The 25,047-nt window shown below is 40.2% G+C and overlaps 2 protein-coding genes across 3 annotated transcripts; both read left to right on the top strand.

Annotated features, from left to right (window-relative positions):
• The first annotated feature begins 1,135 nt into the window (after positions 1–1,135).
• RRN3 (RRN3 homolog, RNA polymerase I transcription factor) lies at positions 1,136–14,244 on the top strand. Its single transcript, XM_042864774.1, has 17 exons — positions 1,136–1,381; positions 1,790–1,846; positions 2,887–2,976; positions 3,062–3,191; positions 3,658–3,717; positions 5,057–5,120; positions 5,586–5,655; positions 6,330–6,428; positions 6,836–6,931; positions 7,779–7,914; positions 8,853–8,983; positions 9,962–10,092; positions 10,671–10,855; positions 11,403–11,511; positions 11,960–12,112; positions 12,542–12,629; positions 13,905–14,244. The coding sequence occupies exons 1-17, from the start codon at positions 1,289–1,291 to the stop codon at positions 14,061–14,063; spliced, it is 1,851 nt and encodes a 616-aa protein (XP_042720708.1). The 5' UTR covers positions 1,136–1,288; the 3' UTR covers positions 14,064–14,244.
• Positions 14,245–17,480: 3,236 nt separating this feature from the next.
• NTAN1 (N-terminal asparagine amidase) lies at positions 17,481–24,844 on the top strand. 2 transcript variants are annotated; one of them, XM_042864686.1, is made up of 10 exons: positions 17,481–17,628; positions 18,929–19,031; positions 19,113–19,178; positions 19,795–19,903; positions 21,064–21,137; positions 22,429–22,482; positions 23,250–23,303; positions 23,593–23,690; positions 24,263–24,376; positions 24,534–24,844. In XM_042864686.1, the coding sequence occupies exons 1-10, from the start codon at positions 17,548–17,550 to the stop codon at positions 24,711–24,713; spliced, it is 933 nt and encodes a 310-aa protein (XP_042720620.1). In that variant the 5' UTR covers positions 17,481–17,547; the 3' UTR covers positions 24,714–24,844. The 2 variants fall into 2 exon arrangements, with proteins under 2 accessions (XP_042720620.1, XP_042720619.1); XM_042864685.1 differs by having other exon boundaries at positions 23,590–23,690.
• Positions 24,845–25,047: the final 203 nt, after the last annotated feature.

Below are 25,047 nucleotides of genomic sequence, written 5' to 3'. Positions count from 1 at the left end.
TACAGCCAAGGTTTCCTGTAACTAAGTTTCAGCTTCTTGTTGCTTATGCACCAGTCTTTTGTAGCTGGCTAAGCCTTAATGCTAGCTTAAAAGAATACTTCCTGATGTGACTACTAAAGGATCATGTAACCCTCTAATGTATGAGCACACAGCAGGGTTAAATGCTTGCTGTTAGGCTCTTTAGATATGTGCTGTATGCATGGCTTATTTTCCTTCAATAGGAACATCTTATCCATGGAGAAACTAAATGAAAGTTACTAACGAATTTTCTAACAATCTCTGATGGGACTGATGGGTTTTCTAGGGAGGAAAATTGTTGAGGATGAGCTACTTGTTACAGAGGTGGCCAACCCAGAGGATCAGCGGATGCTACAGCTGGAGAAGGGCTGAGATTAGTCATTTTGTTGCTGTAGCTGGTCTGTGTGAGCTACAGAACAGTGAAGTGTTTGGCTGAATTGATGAAGGTTGAGAGCACTCTGAACATTATGAACTATAAAGGAATATATGTGTTTTCATTTGTACTTTTCCAGGGTGTTCTGTGAAAGTTAATCAACGTTTTCATCTTTTTTAGTTCCTTTTGAATTATGGGTATATCCTTCAACTGAATATGTTTGAGAGCATTGAGGAATGGGACTCCATCTATGCATGCAGTGCTTAGTGGTGGGAGAGGAGAAGCTGTTCCTGCACTGAGACAGGAATGTCGATGGGGTGTTTTGTTGAGCGTGTTTGGAGAACGATGGCAAAGATGAAAAGTTTCTGGAAGATGCAACCATCTCTTGGTCCTATCAGGTGCCTGCTAGCTTCCCAGGATCAAATTCTGTTCTGTTCAGATGGCATTCAGCTCTTCTTCAGCGTGACTCCATTGTTAGGATCGTCAGGGTTCCACTGCATTTTGTTTGCTTGTTTCCCCCTCTCAGTAAAATGACTGCTCCAGAGTGACACTGCGCTCAAATCTGGACCTTTGCTTTACGAGGAAGCCCTACGTTGTAGCAGCAACCGCGCCTCTGTACGCAGCGCCGCACCTCCCTCGGTCCTCCCGCGCTACCTCCGCCGGAGTCGTTCCCGCCCTTCCAGCCTCGCCTCTCTATGGCGCGAGGGGAGGAGCGGTCCCCGCTTCCGGTGGGGCGCGGGCGCCCTTCTGCCGGTTGCGCCGTGTGGTAGCGTGGCGCGGAGGGCCGCCTGGGCCGCTAGCGGAGCACGTCGCCGTCCGCGAGACGAGGTGAAGTGCAGTGCGAGGGCTGGAGGGGCTGAGCCGGTTTCGCTTTTCTTCACGCGTGGAGCCGTGACCATGCTGGCGGGGGACGAGTTCATCAGTTCCCCGCCCAAGAAGACAGTGCGGTTCGGGGGTACGCTGACGGACATCCTGCTGAAGTACGAACGGGTGAGTGCGCGGCACGGGGCTAGGGCCCTCCGCGCGGGCGGCGTGTCCCGGTGAAAGCTCGTGCTGACCTGGCTCTGCCGCCTCGGAGGCTGCGGGCTGGTGCCGGGTGGTTCTGCTGTGCCAGTGGAAACTCTTCGCGAGCTCGGGCTTGTGTGGAGCAGCTGGGACGCAAATGTCTGCGGGGGGGCTGTTCCGCCTCTCGGGGGCGCATTCTGCTGGCGCTGCCTCTCGTGCTTTGCCACTCGGTTTCTTTGCGTTGTGATTAAATGCTCTTAGGTTGTTGAGATATGTTAATGAAGCATGGTGTTTTTTTTTGTTTTTGTTTTTTTTTAATTTATGTATGTTTTTTGTATGTTTTTTTTTTCTAGAAGAATAATGAGCATAATTTATTTTTCTTTCCCGTGCCAGGGTGAAACCACTGACTTCGAGCTGTTAAAGCATCAGCTGTCAGATCCTGACATAAAGGTAAGTTGCCGGCCTGGGGCCGATGGTTTAACACTCAGCTGTCTGAGTGTCACCACACAAGCCGTTCTGGTGCTTAAAAGCAAATCCTTTGTTTTAAGCATTGGTTAACATATAACTGCTTTTTGCTTCATAGAAACTGTCAGAAGTAATGAAAAGCAGCTATTGTGTGTTTATGAGCAGACACATATCTCGTATGCAGAAACCTAATAAATGCTGTCTCATGCTTACTGACTTTGCTTTAGAGTGAGAAACTGTGCTTTTTGGTGAGATTTTTCTTCCAGATGCCACCTTTCTAGGTCTGTCTCTACGGATTCCGTAATGTAGATAAAACCATAACTGCTGACTGTCAATGCCTTTATGTTGTGAGTTACTGCCTCCCTCAGCTCTCACTAAGAACTTAGTTAATTAAGCATTAAGATTCATATGTATCTAGTAGTTAGAGGAGTAGTTTCAGGGCTGTTTCTTACAGCTTTGGGTATCGATGGTGTTTTTGTATTTTTTTTTTTCCTTTTTTTATCTTTTAATTAAGTCACACAGTTGTCAGAAGAATGCTGCAGGAAGGATAATGTTATATGGATTTCCTTTTCTTTCTAAATAGAGTGTTCTGTAAAATACATCTTTTTTAGCAGAACTTCTGGGGAGTATGACCAAAATCAGTTTAAAAATTTCTCTGTGGAATTGGTTCTTACTTCAATACTTGACTATTCCTCTGCTTAAACTAAGAGCAAATACAAAAGGAAAGTAGGGTTCTAGGTGCCACAGGTACGTTCTTTGTTAATGAGGTTTGCATACCTTACTCAGTTTGTCACTTAAACTTCCCTGCTGGTTGGCGAGTGTGTATTGTTGTGTTAAAGAATTTTCATTGGTGAAGGTGCGAGTTCAAGAAATTCCTTCTATGATTGTGTGAAAATAATTTCAATTTAGTGTCTTAATCTTTGACTTGTGATTCTATGGGCTTTGGTATTCAAAAAAATCTTATCGTTTTTGGTCCTGTTGTTTACTAAAATAGGCTTGTTATTTTTTTCCCTACTTATATTAAGGATGCACAGATCATTAACTGGCTGCATGAATTTCGATCTTCTGTCACATATCTGACCAAGGACTTTGAGCAACTGGTCAGCATTTTGCTGGTAAATACTCATTTATTATATAGGCAGGTTAAGAGTGTAGTACTCAAAACATCTGTTTGGCACCTTGGTCTTTATTTACTTTCAGAAACTACCATGGTTGAGAAGAAGCCAAGAGGTAGTGGAAGAATATCTGGGTTTTCTTGGCAATCTGGTGTCAGCACAAACTGTCCATCTTAGGCCATGCCTGAGCATGATTGTATCCCAGTTCGTTCCTCGTAAGTTACTTTCCTCTTAATATTCTTACTTGTTTATCAAAATAATTATTTTGCATATAAATTCTGTATAATACATCACAATCTAATTGTTTTCTGTTGATTAACTTGAATGACTGAATTGCAATACAGACCATTTTATGTACCTAGACTTCAGAAGATCTAGTCTAAAGGGTTATTAAAACTCTTAACGGAGCCTGTTTATTGAAGAGGTTTAGGAAGGAAAAGAACTGTGTAATGTTACTACTGAAAAACAGAAGCTCTAATGATGATCATATCAGATGATCAAGAATCTCCTGGTTCTCTGATTAAAGCAATGTTTTTGACTGTTCTTAGAGAAACTCTTGTGGATAATTTTGATGTTTTAGTCACACTGAAGACTGTTGTCCAGTGCACTTTGATTTAGTATTGGAGTTGTTACCTCATAAATTCCTCATGAGTATTCCAGTAATGATCTCATTTTTGGTAGCTCGAATAACCATCAGAGAAGATGATGTGGACATTTCAGATTCTGATGATGATGAAGAAAGTGAGTATAGAAGAAAATATGGCTTATGTATGCTTTTGTAATACTTCTACTAAAGAAATATATAATGCATATTTCTTTATTTTTGCAAAATTACTTTACAGGATTCAATACAAAACTTTAGGAAGCAGTACATACTTAAATTACCTAGTAAGGAATTTTTTTTATATTTGAATCAATGGTGTTGTGACTCAATCCTTGTTACTTGCAAAATACTGGTATTTGCTGCTGCAGTATTTTGAAGATTCAGGCTGAGCATTTGGGAGTACATTCTTAGTCCTAGATTGTTTCAAAGCCAAAGGATAGTGAGGAGTGGTCTGCTTTCATTTTATTTACACAATGAAACTGGCTTGTTTAGGAAATTCTTAAGGCCTTTTGTTGTTGTCTGCTTGTAGTAAACTCAAATACAATTGATATAAATAATGAAAATGATTTGTGTATTGATTAGACAAATTGAATTCTTAAAAGATATTTAGCTATCTGTGTCTTTGTATCTTGAATGCTGTAATAAATTTCTCTTCAGCTTGGGTTGACGCAACTACTCTTCTGGTGTTCACTTGTGACACTGTTAGGATTTAAAGGAAAAAAAAAATCATAGAATCATAGAACAGTTTGGGTTGGAAGGGACCTTTAAGATCATCTAGTTCCAAACCCTCTGCTGTAGGAAGGGGCCCCTCCCTCTAGACCAGCTTGCTCAAAGCCTGTCCAGCCTGGCCTTGAGTGCTTCCAGGAAGAGGGCATTCACAACCTCACTGGGTAACCTATTCCAGTGTCACACCACCCTCACAGTCAAGAATTTCTTCCTAATAGCTAGTCTAAATCTGCTCTCTTCCAGTTTAAAACCATCTCCCAAAATAAAGGCACATTATTGCTAGAAAAGCCTAATTATTTGTGTTTTTGTTTTAACTCTTGCAAATAAGGCATAATTTTTTATTTTATCTAGTTTTCCACTTGTTTTTAACATGTTTTCTAATTTTTTTTTTGGGGGGGGGGGGCGGGGTATAAATTTAGATTTCCAAGTTAGGCATTCAGTGTAAGTAGTATGGCAACAATACCTGGCTTTGGTGATGGTGGCAAATTAAGACTTTGTTGGGATAACTTGAATTGTATTTGGAGTTAATTTTCATGGTAACTTTAGTAGTTGGGCAGTTCAACTTCAAATCAAAAACAATGCCAAAAAAAAAAAAAAAAAAAAAAGGAAAAAAAAGCCAACAACAAAATCTCAGTGAATACAGTCTCCTTGGGGATCTTTAAAATGTTTAATTGACATGAACTGTTTTAATTGATTCCTGAGTTAGCTTTCTGCAACCAAATGGATAATAGCACCTTCTTCTTTCTCTAGACCTTTCTGAAAATTTTGATACATGTCACAGAGCATTGCAGACTGTTGCAAAATATGTTCCTTCGTGAGTATTTAATTCTTTGGTTTCATCTGCTTTTTTTTTTTCTTATACAGCTATTAAGCTTGGTTATAAAGATAGTAAACAGATCTTTTTTTTTCCCCTCCATATTGGAAATACAGTGCTTAATTTAATTGTGTGACATTTCGTAACATTCTGTAACTGATAGAATGTTATATCCAATCGTGAAATGTTAATAGACAGCAGCAGCTGAGAGTCCTGTTAATAATAATATCAAACACAAGGAAAGTCCTGCTTATAGCAGCACGCTTGAAGTAGCTTTTAACAAAGCCACAGTAAAAGTTTATTATCTGTGCAATAATAGAAAAAATTATATATAATTATTTATCTTAAAATAAGATTACTGTGAAATAATAAACTGATTCCAGTCTGTTTTTATAGTGCTGGAGCTTGCTCTCATGATAACAACCTATATATATATATTTATTTTTTTTTTCTCCCCCCACGCAGAACACTGCAGTTTCTTATGCCAATACTTGTGGAAAAATTTCCTTTCATTAATAAATCAGAAAGAACTCTGGTAAGAACTGTGAATATTACATTTATTTGTTCACTCACTTTTTAATATAGGAAAACATTCTACGGTGTAACAATCAATTTGGTGGTATTTTATGCAGATTTTTGAATGTGGTGTTTAAAAATCTTGGGTTTTTACAAGAATTTTTTACCTATAGAGACATACATGTCCATGTGTGCCTGTTTGTTGAAAGGTTGTCCAAACATGCCTAAGTTCCCTGTGCATAAGCATTATGCAGCTCTTTAATGAGATAATTGCATATCTTTTTCCACATGATTGTTTCCTTAATCAGTGCACAAGATGAACTTCTTTGACAATTAAGTCTCAGAGTTGTATAGTAAGGAGAATGTAGGATACCTGTCTCGGTGTAAAAATTGGAAAGTATTCTTTGGAAGAACAAGGAATTTGATAAGCAGACAGAAAGATGGATGATACAGATGAAATCCAGTAGGGGTAGGGTACTACATTGTTGTATTACATCTCTGTTATAATGCTCCTGTGTGGTGGAAAGCAAGCTGGAAATAGTCATTCTGTTGGAGATACTTGGAAAAAAATTAGTTTTGACCTGTATCTGTCTCTTTAAATGACAAGTTACGAAATGTATTTTGTAAAAATCCTTGAGAGAATGAAACTTTCACTTAACATTCTTATAGATATCTCTTAATTTTGTGTTACAGGAATGTTATGTTCATAACCTACTACGAGTTACAGTGTACCTTCCAACATTAAGGCTTCAGATTCTGGAACTCATTGTTGAAAAGCTATTAAAGTTGGATGTAAGTTTGTTTTGTATCATCTTTCAAGGAGGAATGGTGTTAAAATACTCTTCAGCGTTAAGCTTAACGAAAATACGTTCCAGTAGTACTCGCAAACTCAGGATCATCAGTATAGGGCTATTGTGGTTTAACATGGCAGACAGCTAAGCAGCACACAGCAGTTTGCTCACAGCCCTTGACTTTCTTATGGAATAGAGGAGAGAATCGTGGGCTGGGAGGGGTTGGGGAGTAAAAATCTCAGGAACTTTGAGTAATCTGGTCTAGAGGAAGGTGTCCCTGCCTATAGTAGGGGGCTTGGAACTAGTTGATCTTAAAGAACCATTCCAATCCAGACCATTGTATGATTCTAAACAGGAATGTTTCATATTGCTGTCATGGTCTTATAAAAATTAATTTCTTGTTTGTAGGTTAGTACACCCCAGCAAGATATTGAAGATGCTGAAGAAGCTGCTAATAACTCTGATAGTGAGGAAAAATCTATGGAGAAGGGACTTTTTGACATGGTTGGTTATTTTTTTTAGTAGAATTTTCACCTTTGAGGCAAAAATTTTCTTAGTTACACCTTATGCTTCTGAAACTGAAGTGTAATAATACATTGCTGCTTTGTTGATGCTGCTCTGTAAACAGGAAAAATTAAACAGTTTCAAGCCTAAGTAGCTGACAAATGATCAAGCATGCCATATGAGGAGAGGCTGAAGGAGCTGGGAATGTTCAGCCTGGAGAAGAGGAGGCTCAGGGGAGACCTTATTGCTCTCTATAACTTCCTGAAGGGAGGTTGTAGTGAGCTGGGGGTTGGCCTCTTCTCTCGTGTCATTAGTGATAGGACCAGGGGGAATGGTTTCAAGCTACGGCAGGGGAGATTCAGGCTGGACATGAGGAAGTATTACTTTTCAGAAAGGGTGGTCAGGCACTGGAATGGACTGCCCAGGGAGGTGGTGGAGTCACCGACCCTGGGGGTGTTCAAGGAAAGACTGGATGTTGTGTTGAGGGACATGGTTTAGTGGGAGCTATTGGGAATAGGTGAACGGTTGGACTGGGTGATCTTTTAGGTCTTTTCCAACCTTAGTGATTCTATGATTCTATGATTAATGTCTTTTCCATGTGCTGAATTTAATGATATAAATATCCAGAATATGTACAGTACATCAGTTTCCCTACAAAAAAAATACAAGCAGTTGTATGTAAAGCTTATTAATTGTAATTGACTTAGTTTATAAAAATTTGCTTAGACTGAACTGTATAGGTACTGCTTTTAAGAACAACAACAAAAACTTCACCGTGAACGTACAGATTTAGTTTCATTTTTCTCTATATAATTGTAATTAAGTTATCATTTATGACATCTTCCAGGAGGAAGATGAGGAAAGAAAAGAAAACAAAGTTGTCTCTCCCAGTAGTGAGAGAATGGCCCATCCACTTGCAGAGCGACTGGATATTTTGATGACCATTCTGTTTGCCTATATTAAAGACATTTGCCATGTGGATGGTAAGAATACAGGAACAATAAATTTGTTTTGCTAGCAAATAAGAAAAACAGAGGAGGAATTCTCTTGAATTGCAGCAGGAGAAAGCAAGCCTTTATCCTTTAGTGGTAGAGTTCTGCTATTAGCACATTCCTGGCTTTGGCCAGTGTTTATTGGCTGAAGGTGCACAGGTTCGTTTATGACATTAACAGCCTGATCTTCAGTTGGAGACATTTTGAAAGTGTAAATATGGCACTGTACCCAAAATGTAATGTGTCAGGGTATAAGAGTAAATAGTTTTCTTTTCTCATCGTGGTACTAAACTTCTCTGTGGGTCAGAAATACTTGCTAATTAACCAAAGTATTTTATCATTTTTTCTGCTGTACTGTTTTGAGAATTAGAACTGTGGATTCTTTGAACAGCATAAACACAAGGAGTAAGTTAGAAGAACCAGTTGAAATTGGTAAAGGACTTGTACTAAAGGAAAAACCTGATTTATTTATTTATTTATTTATTAGAAACACAAATCTTACAGTGGCACTTACTAAGGGGGGCTGAATGTTGGACTTATTTAGAATAGAGTATTTAGAAAATTGCTTTATCATATTAGCGAGGCAGTTTTGTTTCTTAGTGTTTTCTTTTGTCTGTTCTGAAGTAGCACATTATTTCAAATTTTGCAGTCTATCAGTATTGCACATGCTTACATTCATGGATTTACTTCTTTTTACATTAGTTTATATGAAGAATAACTGAAGTTCTGGAAGGTCTTAATACAAACATTTTATTTTAGTTGACAGGTAAACTTACAAGTTAGCTTGCCAGTGGCTTTTTTTTTTTTTTTTTTTTTTTTTTTAACATATTTCTTCCTGATTCAGAAAGATAGAAATACCATTTTCACAACATGAGGGCAGGAAAAAACCTGATATGACTCATTTTTGTTTTCTTTTTGTTGCTGTGTAGGCAAGCTTGATATCAACAAGACAAAGGATTTGTATCGGGATCTCGTTTCTGTTTTTGATAAGCTCATTTTACCAACCCATGCTTCTTGTCATGTACAGTATTTCATATTTCACATCTGTAGCTTAAAATTGGTGAGTAGAAACTGTTCTTAAAATGATGTGTCTTTATACTTTGGCTTTTCTACAAAAGTTAGTTGCTTTTTTCCTTATAGTTCTACTATTACTGTACGTTTTTCTGAAGATTATACATCAGGATTTATTAGTATCCTTTTTCTCCTCCCCTTCTGTTATTCCTTTATTCAAATCCTGCTATATTTTCAGCCTTCCCCATGCTGTTCATAAATATGAAGCAGCTCAAAACCAGCCCATTGTGAAGGAATGCAGTAATAGAGGTCTTTTGCAGAAGTCAGTTGGACTTTTAAACCTAAGGCATAGTGCTCTTGCAAATTTGATTGGCATCCAAAAACTGAGTGCATTGTTAGCTCTTCAATTTGGAATTTGTATTTACTGTTCAGCACCCTCCATTTTCCCATCTCTTAGGCAAAATGCTGTTCTTTCTCTAACATTCTAAAACAAAAACATCCGTACTTTTGGCATAAGATTAGCTGGAGATCCATTTAGCATTGTCCTTGAACTCTGACAGTGAATAGCAGATGCATTGCAAAGAATACTTGAGTATAGCGAGCATTGTCAGAATAGCATCTCAGCCTCTAACAATAGTTCAGTAACTTCCTGAACAGAAGTGACATTCCATCGCAAAGCATTGTGTGATGGGCAAATTCAAGGGGAAGATATCATATTGCTTTTTAAATTTTTTAGTGATACAGATTTTCATATTGTGATCTTCCTGTGCCAACAAGTCCCAGAATGTAACTGTTTACAATGAAGAACCACTTTCTGTATTTCTCAGAGTTCAACTTCCTGCTGTTTTCATTGGATAACCCCTATTCCTTCTGTTACAAAGGCAGTTAACAGTTGCTTCCTGTTACCCTTGTTAATGTTTTTAAAGACTTCTATGGTTTGACTGTGGAAATTGTTGGAACTGAATATTAGAAATATATTATTGTCATTGCTATAACAACTCATGTTTTCTGTATATCTTCATTTCAGGGATTGGCTGAGGCATTTTTAGACCATCTCTGGAAAAAACTGCAAGATCCAAATAATCCTTCGGTGATCAGGCAAACTGCTGGGAGTTACATTGGCAGCTTCTTAGCAAGAGCTAAATTTATTCCAGTTGTGTATGTTGTTTTGATATAGGAGCATGGATAGGTTATGTTGACTTTGGGCTGAGTTACAGATACTCAGTATATTTGATATTCATAAATATATTTTTAATGATCTGTGTTAAGTATTTTATACGGATTCTGAGACAGGAAACTCAAGTGTTCAGCTGTTTTTGTGCAAGTTGAAAATATTTCAGCAAAAGGATGAAAATCTTTGTATTTATGTATTCTGTATTTTTATGCTGTTAAAGGTGTGGGCTCAGTGACTTTAATGGTAAATTTAATTTGATATTGGAATTACTTGTTGGACATTGCTTATAGCTCAGCATTTATATTGTTTGTTGCACATGTCCGTGCAGTGTGCACTCTTGGATTCATCTTTTGGCATCTTGTGCTTTCACTGGGCTTTTCAGTACTGATATGTTGATTTGTTTCTTGCTGATATAAAGAAGAAAGCTCGTAACAGAATCTATTTTTTCTAGTGATAATTTTCTTAATTACAGTTTTGTGACTGAGATCTTTGAATACTTGTTCAACATCTTTTCTATGCCATTTTAGAATCTATTTTTACACATTATTTTTCTTCATTATAGCACAGTAAAAGCATGCCTGGATCTGCTGGTTAATTGGATGCATAAATACATTGATAATCAGGATACAGGGGCTAATGCTTACTGTGATGTAGCTCTCCATGGGCCATTTTATTCCGCATGTCAGGCAGCATTCTATACGCTAATTTTCCGTCATAAGCAACTTTTGGATGGAAACTTAAGGAAAGGTGAGTATAACAGGTTTGAAAGGTGTTGGGATTCATTTGCAAGATTTACTGTGGATTTGTTTTTGATGGTTAATTCAGTCAAGTATTTGACAGATTTACATTGTACTCTAAATGGAGTAAGATAGCTTACACACTTGGGCTATCAACCTAAATAATCTTTTTTTTCTTCAGCATTGAAAGCAGTGCAGATAACTCTTTAACTTAGATTTCTGGCCCCAGTTGCTTGCTGAGCATGTTTGAATTCCAGCTGTGTTGAACTAGTGTGGTCTTCACTTGGTAACAGTCCATGAAGTGTCTGTCCTTCTCAGTTCCCATGTAAATGTAGTGTCTTTGGAAGGGTCTCTCAGCTGTGGCAATCTGCCGTAAATTGGAATAGCTTTTCTATTCAACAAGCTGTGGGCTAGATCACTAATAGAGAGATGTAGAATTTGCTTATCTGATCTTGTGCATGGTGATAAGACTGGAAATTCTTAAAAATTCAGCTAAGCTTATATGATGTATAACCTCTATATAATAGGTTTATTTGATAATTGTTCTTATTTTGAAGGTCTGTCATATCTGCAGAGTTTGAATTTTGAGCGCATTGTCATGTGTCAGCTAAACCCTCTGAAGATATGTATACCTTCTGTTGTAAACTTGTTTGCTGCCATTACAAGGTACCTTTTTTGTTTACTTTGTTTTCATCTAGATACCAGTTTATGGATGTGTGTGTATAATAACAGCAGTTATTTAGAACTTAAGATACATAACACAAAGTATTCATTGTTATCCAAGAGAACGCAGAATTTTGCCCATGTTCTACGTGGGATAAGTTCGTTTCTGGTTCAGTTTCAGTTGAATCCTACAATACTGTAAAACTGTTTCACTGTTCAAGTATTGGTGCCAGTATGGTTCTAATTGGAGTAAAACTTGCAGGAGTGCAGAGAAAGAGAATAGATTCTAACGTACATCCCCTGTGGCTGTCTTGGAAACACCTAATACCAGTTCCAAAATGAAAGGTAGAAATGATGTTATTTAAAAATGACTTTTGTATGTGAATGTCTTCTGAAACATTTGCAATCTCTGTGCTAGAAATGCTTATCTTTCCCTTATTATCTTTTAAAGGAAGTACCAGCTGGTGTTCTGCTACACAATTATTGAGAGAAACAATCGGCAGTTTATACCAGTTGTTCGGAGTGGCACTGGGGGTGACTTTGTGCAGATGTGCACTAACCCACTTGACAGTTTCTTCCCCTTTGATCCCTATATGCTCAAAAGGTATAGTTGATAAATGGACAGTTCATATTTGTCTTGTAGCAAATAATAAGCTAAAATCTGGAAGAAACAAAACTGATTTTCTTACCTGAGCTTTAGTACTTCTTATGTTGTGTATCTTAATCTGTGATTATCTTTTAAAAATTTGGAAAGGAATTTGAGACAAGTGTAGTTGTTGAAAATGTCTAACTAGGGATTAGAAGACCTAATTGTATCAGAACTCCTTAAGCAAACAATTTTAATTTATGTTTATCAGCAAAGCTGATAAAGAGTAATCTTTCATGGAATTAATTGGAGATTATATAGGGACAGAGTTGTTTGTGAAATCCTGAAGATGGCTATCAGAATTCCAACCATTTATATTGGATTGTTAAAATCAAATCCATTTTACTGAATAAAATAACTCGCACTGTCTTTTAATTCCACTTTCAGATCAAAGAAGACCATTGATCCATTTTATCAGTTTTGGGAAGAACTGAGTGCTGAAGATTTAGAGAATCTGAAGAAGCCAATTAAAAGGGTAATCTGTTAAAAAATGCAATTCAGTAGCCACTCTGTCAGCTGCTTTCATTTGCTTAATTGGTTAGCTAGTGACTATAAGCATAGAAAACATGATAGACAGTGACTGGAATCAGAAAACTTAAAAAATTGATCCAACCTTAATTTTCCTCTCTATGGAAGAGTGTGTATGGACACAACTGTTAGGAGCATCCACGTGGTGTATGTGCAGTCTTGTTGCAGGGATCAATCTGCTTTGTAGATAGTTGCTTCACAATGAGTGTACATATAATTCTCTTGTCGTCCTAACTAATCATGACAGTTGTAGTACACCCCACGTTCTTCCACTGCTTCTACATAGTCTGTTTACCTTCTTGCAGAATGTCTATCCTTTTTCAACTTTTTGGTCAACTGTGTATTTCACAGAAGTGTAGAATGGCTTGAGTTGAAAGGGACCTCAAGGATCATGAAGCTCTAACCGCCTGCCATATGCGAGGCCATCAACCTCCATATCTAATACTAGACCAGGCTGTCTAGGGCCCCATCCAGTCTGGCCTTGAACACTTCCAGGGACAGGGCATTCACAACCTCTCTGGACAGTCTGTTCCTGCACCTCACCACTCTCTTGGTAAAGAACTTGGCCCTGATAACCAACCTCAGTCTTCCCTCCTTCAACTTAAAGCCTTTTCCCCTTTTCCTGCCTTATCAACCCTTTCAAAGAGTGGACTCCCCTCCTGTTAGTAGGCTCCCTTTAGGTACTGAAAGGCTGCAATGAGGTCACCCTGCAGCCTTCTCTTCTCCAGGTTGAACAAGCTCAGCTTCCTCAGCCTGTCTTCATAGGGTAGGTGCTCCAACCCTCTGATGATCTTCGTGGCCCTCCTCTAGTACCCTGTCTTTCTTGTAGTGGGGGCCCCAGACCTGGATGCAGTACTCCAGCTGGGGCATCATGAGAGCAGAGTAGAGAGGGACAGTCAGCTCCCTGTCTCTGCTGGCCACTCCTGAGAGCCCAGGATACCATTTGCTTTCCAAGCTGCAAGAGCACACAACTGGCTCACATTAAGTTTTTCATTTCTTCCCTTTCTATGATAACATGGAAAAATATGGTGTTGTAGATTTGTAGGTGCCTTTTGTTAACTGGTAAGTTTATTGATTTTTACTCCAGTGTTTTGATAGGAGGTTTGATGAATTTCAGAATTTATTTTGGAAATACCCTTTTTGGTTTTAGCAGTTTTTACTTCTGTCAAACAGAGACCTGGAATGTATTTTTGCTCTCACTGATCCTTTTCAATTCATGCAGGGTACTCCTGAAGATGAAGATGATGACTTTTTGAAAGGAGAAACCCCTCAAAATGAGGGTGTGGTTGAAATTACTCCAAATTCTTATGAGTCAAATACCCGGAGCCCAGTGAGCAGCACTAGCTCTCCTTCAGACTGTCATGCGCAATATCCACACTGACCTGGAGAACTAGAAGTGGAAGAGAAAATTGCGTGCTATTTTTTGCTCGCAAAGAGACTTTAGCTCGACTTTCTGAAATGGCAAATGCTTCATCATCAGTTTTCTGTGGATATATTAAGATAAATTCAAATGCTGCTAGAAAAGTCTAGAGAATAAATAGGGTAATATTTTACAAATTTTATATTGAAATGTTTTTTATGACTTCTGGGTTGTTTTTTTTTAATAGTTTTTCTTGACCTTTAAAGACTTTTGTTTATTAACATTTCTCTATGAAGTTTTACATATTGGGTGAAATTCTGATCTTCCTAATTTTTGATTTGTGTGACCAGAAATCCATTATCAGTATTTATAGATTCACAGGGTTGGAAGGGATCTCAAGGATCATGAATTTCCAACCCCCCTGCCATGTGCAGGGCCATCAATCTCCACATTCAATACTAGACCAGGCTGCCCAGGGCCCCATCCAATCTGGCCTTCAACACCTCCAGGGACAGGGCATCCACAACCTCTCTGGGCAGCTGTAGGCTCCCTTTAGGTACTGAAAGGCTGCAATGAGGGTATGAGTACCTCTCTACTCTCTCTGAAAAGAATTTCCCTCTGACATCCAACCTAAATCTTCCCTTCCTCAAAACCATTTCCCCTTGTCCTGCAGTTATCGATGCTTTCAAAGAGTTGATTCCCCTCCTTTTTGTAGGCTCCCTTTAGGTATTGAAAGGCTGCAATGAGGTCACCTTGCAGCCTTCTCCAGGTTGAACAAGCCCAGCTCCCTCAGCCTGTCTTCATAGGTAGGTGCGCCAATCCCCTGATTGTCTTTGTGGCCCTCCTCTGGGCCCTCTACAAGAGTTCCCTGTCTTTTTTGTACTGGGGGCTCCACACTTGGATGCAGTATTCCAGATGGGGCCTCAAAAGAGCAGAGTAGACAGGGACAATCACCTCTCTATCCCTGCTGGCTGCCCCTCTTTTGGTGGAGCCCAGGATACCATTTGCTTTCTGAGCTGCAAAGGCACACTGCTGGTTCATGATAAGTTTTTCATCTATCAAGATCCCCAGGTCCCTCTCCACAGGGCTGCTCTCAAGGACCGCTCCTTCCAGTCTGTATGGATGCCTGGGATTCCTCTGGCCCAAGTGCAAAACTCTGCACTTTGCTGTGTTGAACCTCGTCATGTTTACCCGGGCCCACCTTTCCAGCCTCTTGAGGTCCCTCTGAATGGCATCCCTTCCTTCTGCTGTGTCAACCGCATCACTCAGCTTGGTGTTGCCAGCAGATTTGCCGAGGGTGCACTCGATTCTGTCATCGATGTCATTGATAAAGATGTTGAAGAGCACTGGTCCCAAGACAGACCCCTGGGGGATGCCGCTTGTTACCAGCCTCCACCTGGACTTAGAGCCATTGATTACCACCCTTTGTCTGCGGCCTTTCAACCAGTTTCTTATCCATCGAGTGGTCCAATTTGGAGATAAGGATGTGGTGAGGGACCGTGTCAAATGCCTTGCTCAAGTCCAGGTAAATTACATTGGTCACTTTTCCCTTGTCCATTGATGCTGTCACTCCATCATAGAAGTCTACCAGATTGGTCAAGCATGACCGGTGAACTGTTCCCTGATGACCTTTTTTAGTTGGTTTCAAGTAATGCTGTGATCTCATGATAGGGAAGCCCCTCTGACAGTCGTTCTGCTGCACGCATCTCTGAGCTTGTCCTATCTGGAGAACAGTGCTTGATAAAGGCCCTTGGTAGTGGTGAGTGTATTCAGATGGTAAGCGTTATTGCTGCTTAAACGTGTGGATGACACACAGCTTTTCCAGCTATGAAAGTTCTGATACGTGAAGTGGTGATTGTTGGAAGTGTTGAAAATGAGTAGCTGAAAGTATGATTTGTAGATAGTTTTATTTGAGGTGCTTGTGAAGCACTCTGAAAAGGTATTTATTTTCAGGATTTGAACTTCTGTGTGAATGCTGAAAATATAAACAAACAAACCCCACATCCCTTGTGAAAAGGGATTGATGTCTGTTATTATTGTATTGTTTGTGTGTCAGTAAAGAGTTTCTCCATAGATTTTTCATTTTTTAACTATTATTATTTTCTTTCTTGATTCTAAACAGTGCAAAAAATGTTATTTGTGTAACATATAGTTGAAAATTTAATGCATGTGGGACTCCGTTAATCTGCCCTTTTTTAGTCTGAGCTTGTAGGCTTTCAAGACAATGCGTTTATTCACAGCCAATAAAAACTGATGCAAAGAGTGCCAATTTTGTGCTTTGTGTGTAACTGAGGATCTCTCTATAGTATATTCTCTGGAGAATATATTTTCCACAGGTAGAATGTTTATTCTAGCAGACTGAAAAGTAGTTTCAGGGATGATACTGCAAAATTTGTTAGTGGGATCTGTTAATCACTGTATAAATTGAAACTTAGCTTTTGTTTTTAATTTTAGTTCTCTTTACTGTTGTTCTTGTGCACTGAACAGTAATTTCCATCTGAAATAGTTGTCTCTCTCCTGACACAGAAGTACCCTTCTCACAACCATGGCAAAGAAAATGCTTTCTGGAAGCTGCGTTTTTCTGCTCTTTCACTTTTGTGTCCTCAGCAACACAGTCACTTACAAAATGAGGCTCTATAAAACTTGACAAGATGTAGCATCAGGTATGTGATGCAGGAGCTTCCGTGTCATATTAAAACTGGGTGGGAGAGGGGGAGGAAGGGGAAAAGATTTTTGACACGAGGTGTCACATTAAAAATGTGCAGGCATGTCTGTTCTGAGGGGCAGAGTCAACTTTAGTATGCTAAAGGGACTTGTTTAAAAAAAAAAAAAAATCAGGCAGGAGCTCCTTAGTGTTTCCTTGACTCTTCTGAGTTGCTAGCCTTAGCATGGCTGCAACCAGCAGTGCTAGAAGGTCCTGGCAATTTGCTGCATGGACTGTTCTGTAAGTGCTGCTTGAACTCTAGAGTAGTGCTGCTTCAGAGGTGGAGATTTTGTTGAGATTTGAACCTGGTGAGGTTCTGAGGTTCCCTGTGAAATATGAAGCATCTTTTGAAGAAAGTATCTGCTGTAACTTTATTTTGTGAAAATGATATTAGAAAAGTAGAGTGTGTGGTCTGTTTTCCTCACTGTTGAGAGTCCCCTTTGCTCTGGCTGTCCTCTCCCACTTGGAATTGTTTTGGGTGAAGGCTTCATAGAGCTGGGGGACGGTTTATTGGTAAATTGGAGAGCTGCTGGTAGACATTTCCAACAGTTTCTTACAGTTCCTGAATAATTATGCAAGGGAAGGAGGAGGGGGTTACAGAGCGTTAAGAGCCGTAAAAGCACCATGAGCGGCCCGCTGCTGTCGGAACGAGCGCAGACCGCCGCTTGCTGCCGCCGCCCCGCCCTCAGCGGCTTCTGCCGCGGTTTCCCAGCGCTCCGCGCGGCGGCGCCCGACTTGGCCCAGCGCGGCCCCGGGGAGGAAGAGCGGAGCGGCCGCCTCCCGCCCTGGGCGTTCTCCGCGATGCCACTGCTGATTAACGGGGAGCGGATTGATCTGACTCGGCTCACGGGAGGCGTGATCCGCACCCACCCGCACCTGGAGGTGAGCAGGTGGCCGAGCCCTCGCCGCGGGGTCTGCCCGCTCTTGCCCCGAGGCCGCCTCGCTGAGGGCCGCCTTAGGGCGGGCCGGCCCGACAGCGACGTGAGCGCTGCGGCGGCTCTGGGCGGGCCTGCGGAGGTAGCAGGTCTGGGGCGGCTCTGCGCGGCCCCGGCGCGTGAAAGAGGCGCGAGGTGGCTGAAGGGAAGCGTGTCCGCATCGTGGAGGCGGTAGCTGCCCTGCGGTGAGAGATTGGCGTGGGGCGGCGGGGGCGGTCGGTGCCCTCGGGTCGATGAACCGGCGGCTAGGGATGGACGTCGGGATCGCGGTATCGGAGAGGTGTTAACTTCGTTCTAATACTGTAAACGTTTTAATCAGAACGGCAGCTCGTGGGTTAGGAACTGCCTAACAGAGCTGGTTGGAGAGCTGTTTTTCATAAGAAAGTGCCGTTTTGTGGAAACTGAGTTCTTGTAGAGGGGGGGAAAATTTTAAAAATAAAAATAAAAATGAGTGCAGATTTGATAAAAACTGAAATAGTTTTGGGTTTTTTTCAGCTCTAGTGTAGAAATGTGCACAGTAGCTAGCCAGCAGTGCAGTCAGAGCCCAGGAAGTCAGTTTTCCATCGGTTAAGCATGATGATTAATTGCTACAATTTGCTAGTAATTAATAAGTATATTGGATTGTGGCCATGAAAAGCTGAAAGTTTCACGTTTTGGAGAAGAAGGAAATTTTCTGGTAGGTAGTGATAGGATGAGGGGGAATGGCCTCAAGTTGCACCAGGAAGGTTCACTTTGGATGTCAGGTCAGAATTCCCTGAGAGGGTGGTTGGTTAGGGGAACGGGCTGCTCGTGGAGAGTGGGGAGTCACCGTCCCAAATGGTGTTCAAGAAATATGTAGATGTGGTGCTTAGGGACATGGTTTAGTGGCCAGTGGTAGTGGTAGGTGGACTGTTGGACTGGATGATCTTAGAGGCCTTTTTCGACCTTAACGAGTGTATGATTTTGTGCTGTGTAAAATTGCAAGATCTGCTCTGGCATTGTCTGATGTCAGCTTGGCCCTGTCCTGTTGTTCCTCCATTTACCTTTTATAAAGCAGGGAAAGAGTATTTTCTGTGTGGGGAATGATGGGATTTAACAGCTAGCCAATGTGTGGCAGGAAGATGAAAAACTAGAAATTCAGAATCCTCCAAAATACAAAATATGCCATGTTTGCCGCTAACCTGGGTACCTTTGCTTTTTGGAGGTGATGTTTCTATCAAGTGGCTGAGAATTCAGCCTCTGTAGTCTTTATTATCATTTATCTTTAGGAAAAGGCAAAACTTCTAAGAAGTCAGCCTACTCAAATTGTGGAACCCAAAGGGCTTCTGTATGTCCAGCAGAGAGAGTTTGCAGTGACCACCCCTAATGATGGTATGTACGAGTGTAAGCACTTCTGCTAAAGCAATTACTACGACAGCAAAGTTCATACACAACCTCTCTCCTTTAAAACAGGTTCTGTGTCTATTCTTGGGTCGGATGATGCAACTACCTGCCACTTAATTGTGCTCCGACACACAGGTATCTTAATGGGTGTTCTGCACACAGCCTGTACCTCTGAAGTAGTACAGCTCAGATCATCACTGGTTTATGCTGCATTAATGAAATAAACTGCAATTTCATTTATATAAACTGACGTCTCAAAAAGTTACAAGGTGCTTTAACTGTGATAAATTCAGAGAGTTTGTGTGTTCAGTACCAGTTCCATGTTCACTTTGCTAAATGAGCAAATCGTAAACTTGATCTGCTTTAGTGGCCACTTTTGCAGCGTCTCACAGGCTGGGTGTGAATGCCAGAGAGTTCAGCCAGCTGGATCAGCAGGGTTTGGCAATAACAACAACATGTAGAATTTATGGGAAAGGCTTCCTGTATTTCTGATAGCAAGGGTGTTTCTTGGTCCTTACTGGGAAGGTGTTTGCACCAGTCATTGTCCAGCTGATTTTTATAATGGGACGTACATAGAGGTTATTGTCTCATGCAGTCAGCCCATCTCTTATGCTAGAGGCTACTGAACTAATAGAAATGAGTAGGTGGGGCGTAGTTCTTGCACTACTGTAATAGTGCAGACTGTTGTTGACCTGAATTATGGTAGTGAACAATGTCCACCAGTGTCACTGTCTTCTCACATCTTCCTCAGGCAGTGGAGCCACATGCTTGACACACTGTGATGGATCAGACACAGAAGCGGAGGTGTCGCTCATCATGAGTTCAGTAAAATCTTTCTCTAACACCACAGGTTATGGAAGGTCAGCTTTGCTTTGTTAATTGTTACATACTGTTTTTCACAAGAGTAGCTGCAGTTTGTAAGTTGTGGAACTGTTATCTGATTTTATGGGGTTCAGACAAGGTAACCGTGCAAGAAATATTTCTATAACGGGCTGTATGGAAAATGATAACTATTTTATTGATTTATTGATGATGATGTTGTGGGTATTTTCTATCAGTGATCTAAAGCATGGTTCTATTCTGAATAGTGGCTTTGTAAAAATGCCATTGAGTGGTTTGGTGTTTACTGTTTCTCAGTAACTTTTATTTCAGATGTACTAAACTTTCCAAATAACTGTTTTTAGTTGTTCTGTTTTTCCATGAGAAATGTTGGTCTTGTGAATTCCTTTTGGATCTGAGAATCTGTCTGGGATTTTTCAAGGACCCATACTGGGGAAAAAACAACAACAACAACAACAACAACAACAACAAATTCTGAGATAGATTTTGGCTAGCAAGGCTTTTCTTTAGTGTGGAGATTTTTTGCCTGTGTAGTTTGATAAGAACAAAAACTCCATGGACTTGGAAAATGTGGTCTCTAGAACTCATGATCTACCTTGCCCAGTTTTGAAAGATGAATGTTGGCCTTGCTAGGTGATTGATGATGCTTCCTCTCACTTTTTTATTGTTTCTGAGACCTTGCACCCAAAACCCAAAAATTGTCACTAGTTGTCTTTGTTGTTGTTTTTTGTTTGGTCAAAAAACCTCACAAACAACGCCTGTCTTTATATAGACACTTCTTGGAGAAAAATGCTGCTGTATGGCCTAGAGTAGTTCTGGAGACCATGGGAGTAAACTCCTTCACATTTAGCTCACTGTTTTTTTGGGAACTGAGAGGTAGTTACTGAGTTATGTCCAAAACTGAGGCACTGACCATCACAGATACCTTGGGTTTCGATAGAATTGCATGTGTGTAATGCTTGCTGAGGCATTTTTTTTTTTTTAATATTGTGCTGTTTCTTGAATGATTCCTAAGTGTTCAAAATAAAATTACCAACCACAGTTTGCTACACATACAACCATTAACAAGTGAGACTCCTCTAATGATTGCATTGTAGTTTGGACTGGAGATTATTTTGTAAAGGTATTCACTTTGGGATGTCATCTTAACTGCTGTTTCCTGTTATTCCATCTCTGTTAGGCTGGAAGTGCACCTAGTTGGAGGTTTCAATGATGATAGGCAGTTATCACAAAAACTTACTAATCAGCTTCTTAGTAAGTTCACATTTTTTCCACTCTCATGTAGAAAAAAATAGTTCTGACTGGATTTGGGTAAAATCTGCTTGTAATCTGAGCACCATCATTTAATAGGAACAAGTGGGGATTAATTTTGGAGGGTGTTTTCTCTACTTGCAAACTTGCTGAAGAGGAGGGGTTGGACTTCTGAGGCTTGCCTGTGGCCAGGTGTGGAGCAGGGAATTGTCATTTGTTCCTGACATGCATTGCAGGGGGTAGAATGGGAGTGCTGTTCAGCTGGACCTAATTCCTAGCTCTGCTGCTGACAAGCTGATGTGTGATCTTGCCCAGGTGTTGTCACCTGTCCAAATCAGTACATGATGATGTCTTGATCAGTTACTATTCCTTTTTCACTTTAATGTGATGAGGTAAATCTTAATTTGTTTGCAATTGCCTGATGAAAGATGTTATTTCTGTTCCATGAAATCTGTACAGAGAAGTGGTTATGGTACTTTACAAACAAATTGGGAAACATGAAGTACCAACTTAGATGTTTCAAGTGCCCTGGCTTATGCTAAGCACTTCCCAAACGTAGAGAGGCATTGAGCTCACTGGAGTTTGGAAGAGACGGGCATGTATTGAGGGAGGTGGCTATGGGACGAGGAATTTGGTCTGGCAGATGTCCTGTGGGATGTGCCCCTCTTGCCCTCTCACATGTTATGATGCGATTCCTGTTACGTATGGTACATATTGCATGAGAGCTCAGCACAAAATGTTTTGGTTAACGTATTTTTTCAGCTTCATGGTTTTCATGTATCCAGTTACAATTTAAAACATTATATTTCTATTAGAACTATGGGAAAAAAGGTGAACTTTTCAGGGGAAAAAAAAAAAGTGTGGGATGGGGAAAGGGAGAATTGAAGTACATACAATGAAAGGCTGGGTTTGCTCAATATATATATAACAATTTAGGAAAGTACTTAAATATGTGCAATTAACTAAAGCAGAGTTGATGTGATGCCAGAGCTACTTTAAACAATGTCAGTAAAAGGAGCAAGTGGCACAACTTCTTAACATGCTTTTGACATCTTAAATGGCTACTCTCTGTAAATTACTGGTATGTTTAGGAGCTGTGGCTTTTTCTAAAAGTTGGTTTGATGCAAACCTGAAAAACACTCTTTGTTCTGTTGTGTTATCTATGAACAGTGTATTAAGTCCCTTCTGCCCATCTATTCTGCAGTGTGCAGCACTGATAATCCCCCTGTCTATATTCAGCACCTGCTTTGCCACCAGTCAGTCTTATATATTGCTGCTATTGTTTTTGCTGTAGGAGCGTTTGATCTCCAACCAGATGATGTTCATTTAGTGACTTTCTGTGTATCAGGTAAGAAATGTCTTCTTGTGTTTTTTTTGTTTTATTTTTGAAGAAATTTTAGCTACTGAAATCGAAGTACAGATATTTCCATCCATAGCCTTTTTAAATCTGTCCTGTAATAATGGTACGCATCCTCCCATTTGACTTGTATGTTTAAATTTTATTATTTACAGTGTGTTAATGTCAGACAGCCTGCTCAGCAAAGATTCCCTCAGTTAAGATTGGGGAGGACCTGTGAATGTTACCAGGCCATTTCCTGTCTCTGTATAGCTTTGAGTATTTAGAGAGGCAACTGAGAAAGGAACTTAATGACCTTTGATGTTGTTAGACTGTTTATAGACTCCTCCAGTTAATTTGTAACATGTGATGTCACATAAATAATTATTTCCTTTTCTTTGTATTGTATTCAAGTCATATATAACCTTTGTATTTAAATGTTACTGGTGACTTGCATTTTTGAAAATCGACATCACAGCAGTTTTACTTTTTTTTCCTGGGACTTTTAAGCTGATTTTGGCTTGCGCAGAAAATGGAATGACTAGAGCTGGACCTAGTGATATGAGAGTTCTCCTGTAGGCCCCAACATGTTAATGTTGACCTTATCATCTTTTCCATATTCATTTTAGGCTTTGTCCTGTGTTGATTTTGTTCATTTGTTTTTCCTTCTGTCTTTTTAAGCACTGTTAGCTCAGTTCTTCTCTGGTAATGCACAACTGAGTGAATTCTGTACAGAAAAAAGTCTGGTGCCCTACACATTTGACCTTTCTTTCTTACAGAACTAAATGACAGAGAAGAGAAGGATATTCATTTGCCAATCATTTATGGAATAGGTGAGTTAAAATAGAATTGTTTGGGGCTTTTTTGGTAACTGGATATCTTTTCAGATTCTAGTAGTAAATGCACTGCCTTTAGTGTTTACATAATGCCTGTTGTAGAGTGCTGTTGGAGGTGTGGCAGAAAATAGATGTTCTAAGATAATGGGGCCTGGGGCAAAGAGAATAGTAATTGGCAGCTTCTAAAATTCCTGCTACAATAGCAGTGTTGTGGAGGTAGTTGTTTTAACCAATGTTTGGTAAGAATTAAAATTGTGTCTTAAGTTTAAACTCTATTTCTCAGCAGCTGTGAATGTAAAAACAGCAGAGATTTTCCCTGCAACTTTTCCAGAAAAAGGGCCAGATGAGGATTTGCGTTCAGCCCATGTTTTAACAGGAGCAAGAGTGAGTATAAATAAAAGTGGGCAATGAAATTCCAAATCAGGTATCATTGCTAGAAAGTAAGACCACTTAGGGGCAATGAGTTATCATAATATAGGGGAAAAAAAGCCAAACAGGTTGGTAGCTGTAGTGGAAATGCTGAGTCATGGCTTGAAGCAGTGATGGAGCACCTGGTAGGAAGGCAGGGCAGCCCAGGGAGCTCAGGTGCATGCAATGCAATGCACTGAGTGATGGAAGGGTGGAACCAGGATCCAACCCCCTTTCCAGCCCTCATGTAAGGCTGGCAGTGGAGGCAGAGGGATCTATCTGGAGATTCCTGTTGTACCTGAGGCATTCCAAAGGTAAGCAGTTTTCTTCCCTTGTTTCTTCACCTGCTGCTGCAGTATTTGTGCTTGTTCTCATATGCTGAAGCCTAGGATTTTGCTACTCCACTATTACTGCTGTACTTTCCATCACATTATAGCATTACAGCAGTACAAATGCTTTCCAGCTTAAAGCATTTCTTTGTCTCTTTCATTTGTTTAAGTGCTGTCTAACTTCTAAGGCTCCCTGTAAACAGTTCTGTGTTACTGCAGCTGACAAACATTTATGATGCAAAGACTGAACAACTACACATTGGACCTTATTTCTGGAGGCCTTTCCCACATGTGGATTTCTGGTTAGAACAAGATGATCAACAGATTCTACAGGTACTCTTTAGCTGAGAACAGAAGGGGTAGGGCCTGTCAAAGCTCTCCTCTGCCTATAGTAGGGGAGGGGGAAAAATAATTGTATTAGAAGGGAGAGTAATTGAGAGCTTTTGTATTCTGAATTTCAAGCAGCTCTTGCTGTCATCTTGTTTTTCAGAATCTTTCCACATCGCCTTTGGCTGAGCCACCCCACTTTGTTTCCCACATTCGTTCTACGTTAACATTTTTAAAAGCACATCCATTTCCATCTCATTCCCTGTTTCCTGATAGAAAACCTCGCATATACAAAAAAAATGAAGAAGGGTTGTGGGAACTGGTTTGTTCTGACAAGGCCTAACTTGGAACCCAACTTCAGCTACTTTAGGGAAGCATAGCAGTACCAGAAGAACAGCAAGTTGTTGTAAAAGCATGGTGCGGGTCATGGATAGTAGGATTCCTATGCTTTTCAAATAAAATATTTCAACAGAAGTAACGTTTCTTCTGCATTACTTAAGTAGGAACCTCAATTACTTTGAAGTAATTGTTTTTTGTTTCAATGCGTATCTGTGCTGATCAGACTGCTATAATACAGACAGATGGCAGTGTTGCAACCCAGAGGCTAGAAGTCACCATATGAACATGGAGTTGAGAAACTCTTTTTCTATGTAAAGTGAAAGAAAGTTGCTTATGCT

Source organism: Lagopus leucura, unplaced genomic scaffold, assembly GCF_019238085.1.
Source record: "Lagopus leucura isolate 7727_CA_CO unplaced genomic scaffold, USGS_WTPT01 Super-Scaffold_760, whole genome shotgun sequence".
Classification (NCBI taxonomy): Eukaryota; Metazoa; Chordata; class Aves; order Galliformes; family Phasianidae; genus Lagopus; species Lagopus leucura.
The sequence above is the reverse complement of the archived record's forward strand: the minus strand, read 5'-3'. Positions and strand labels throughout refer to the sequence as shown.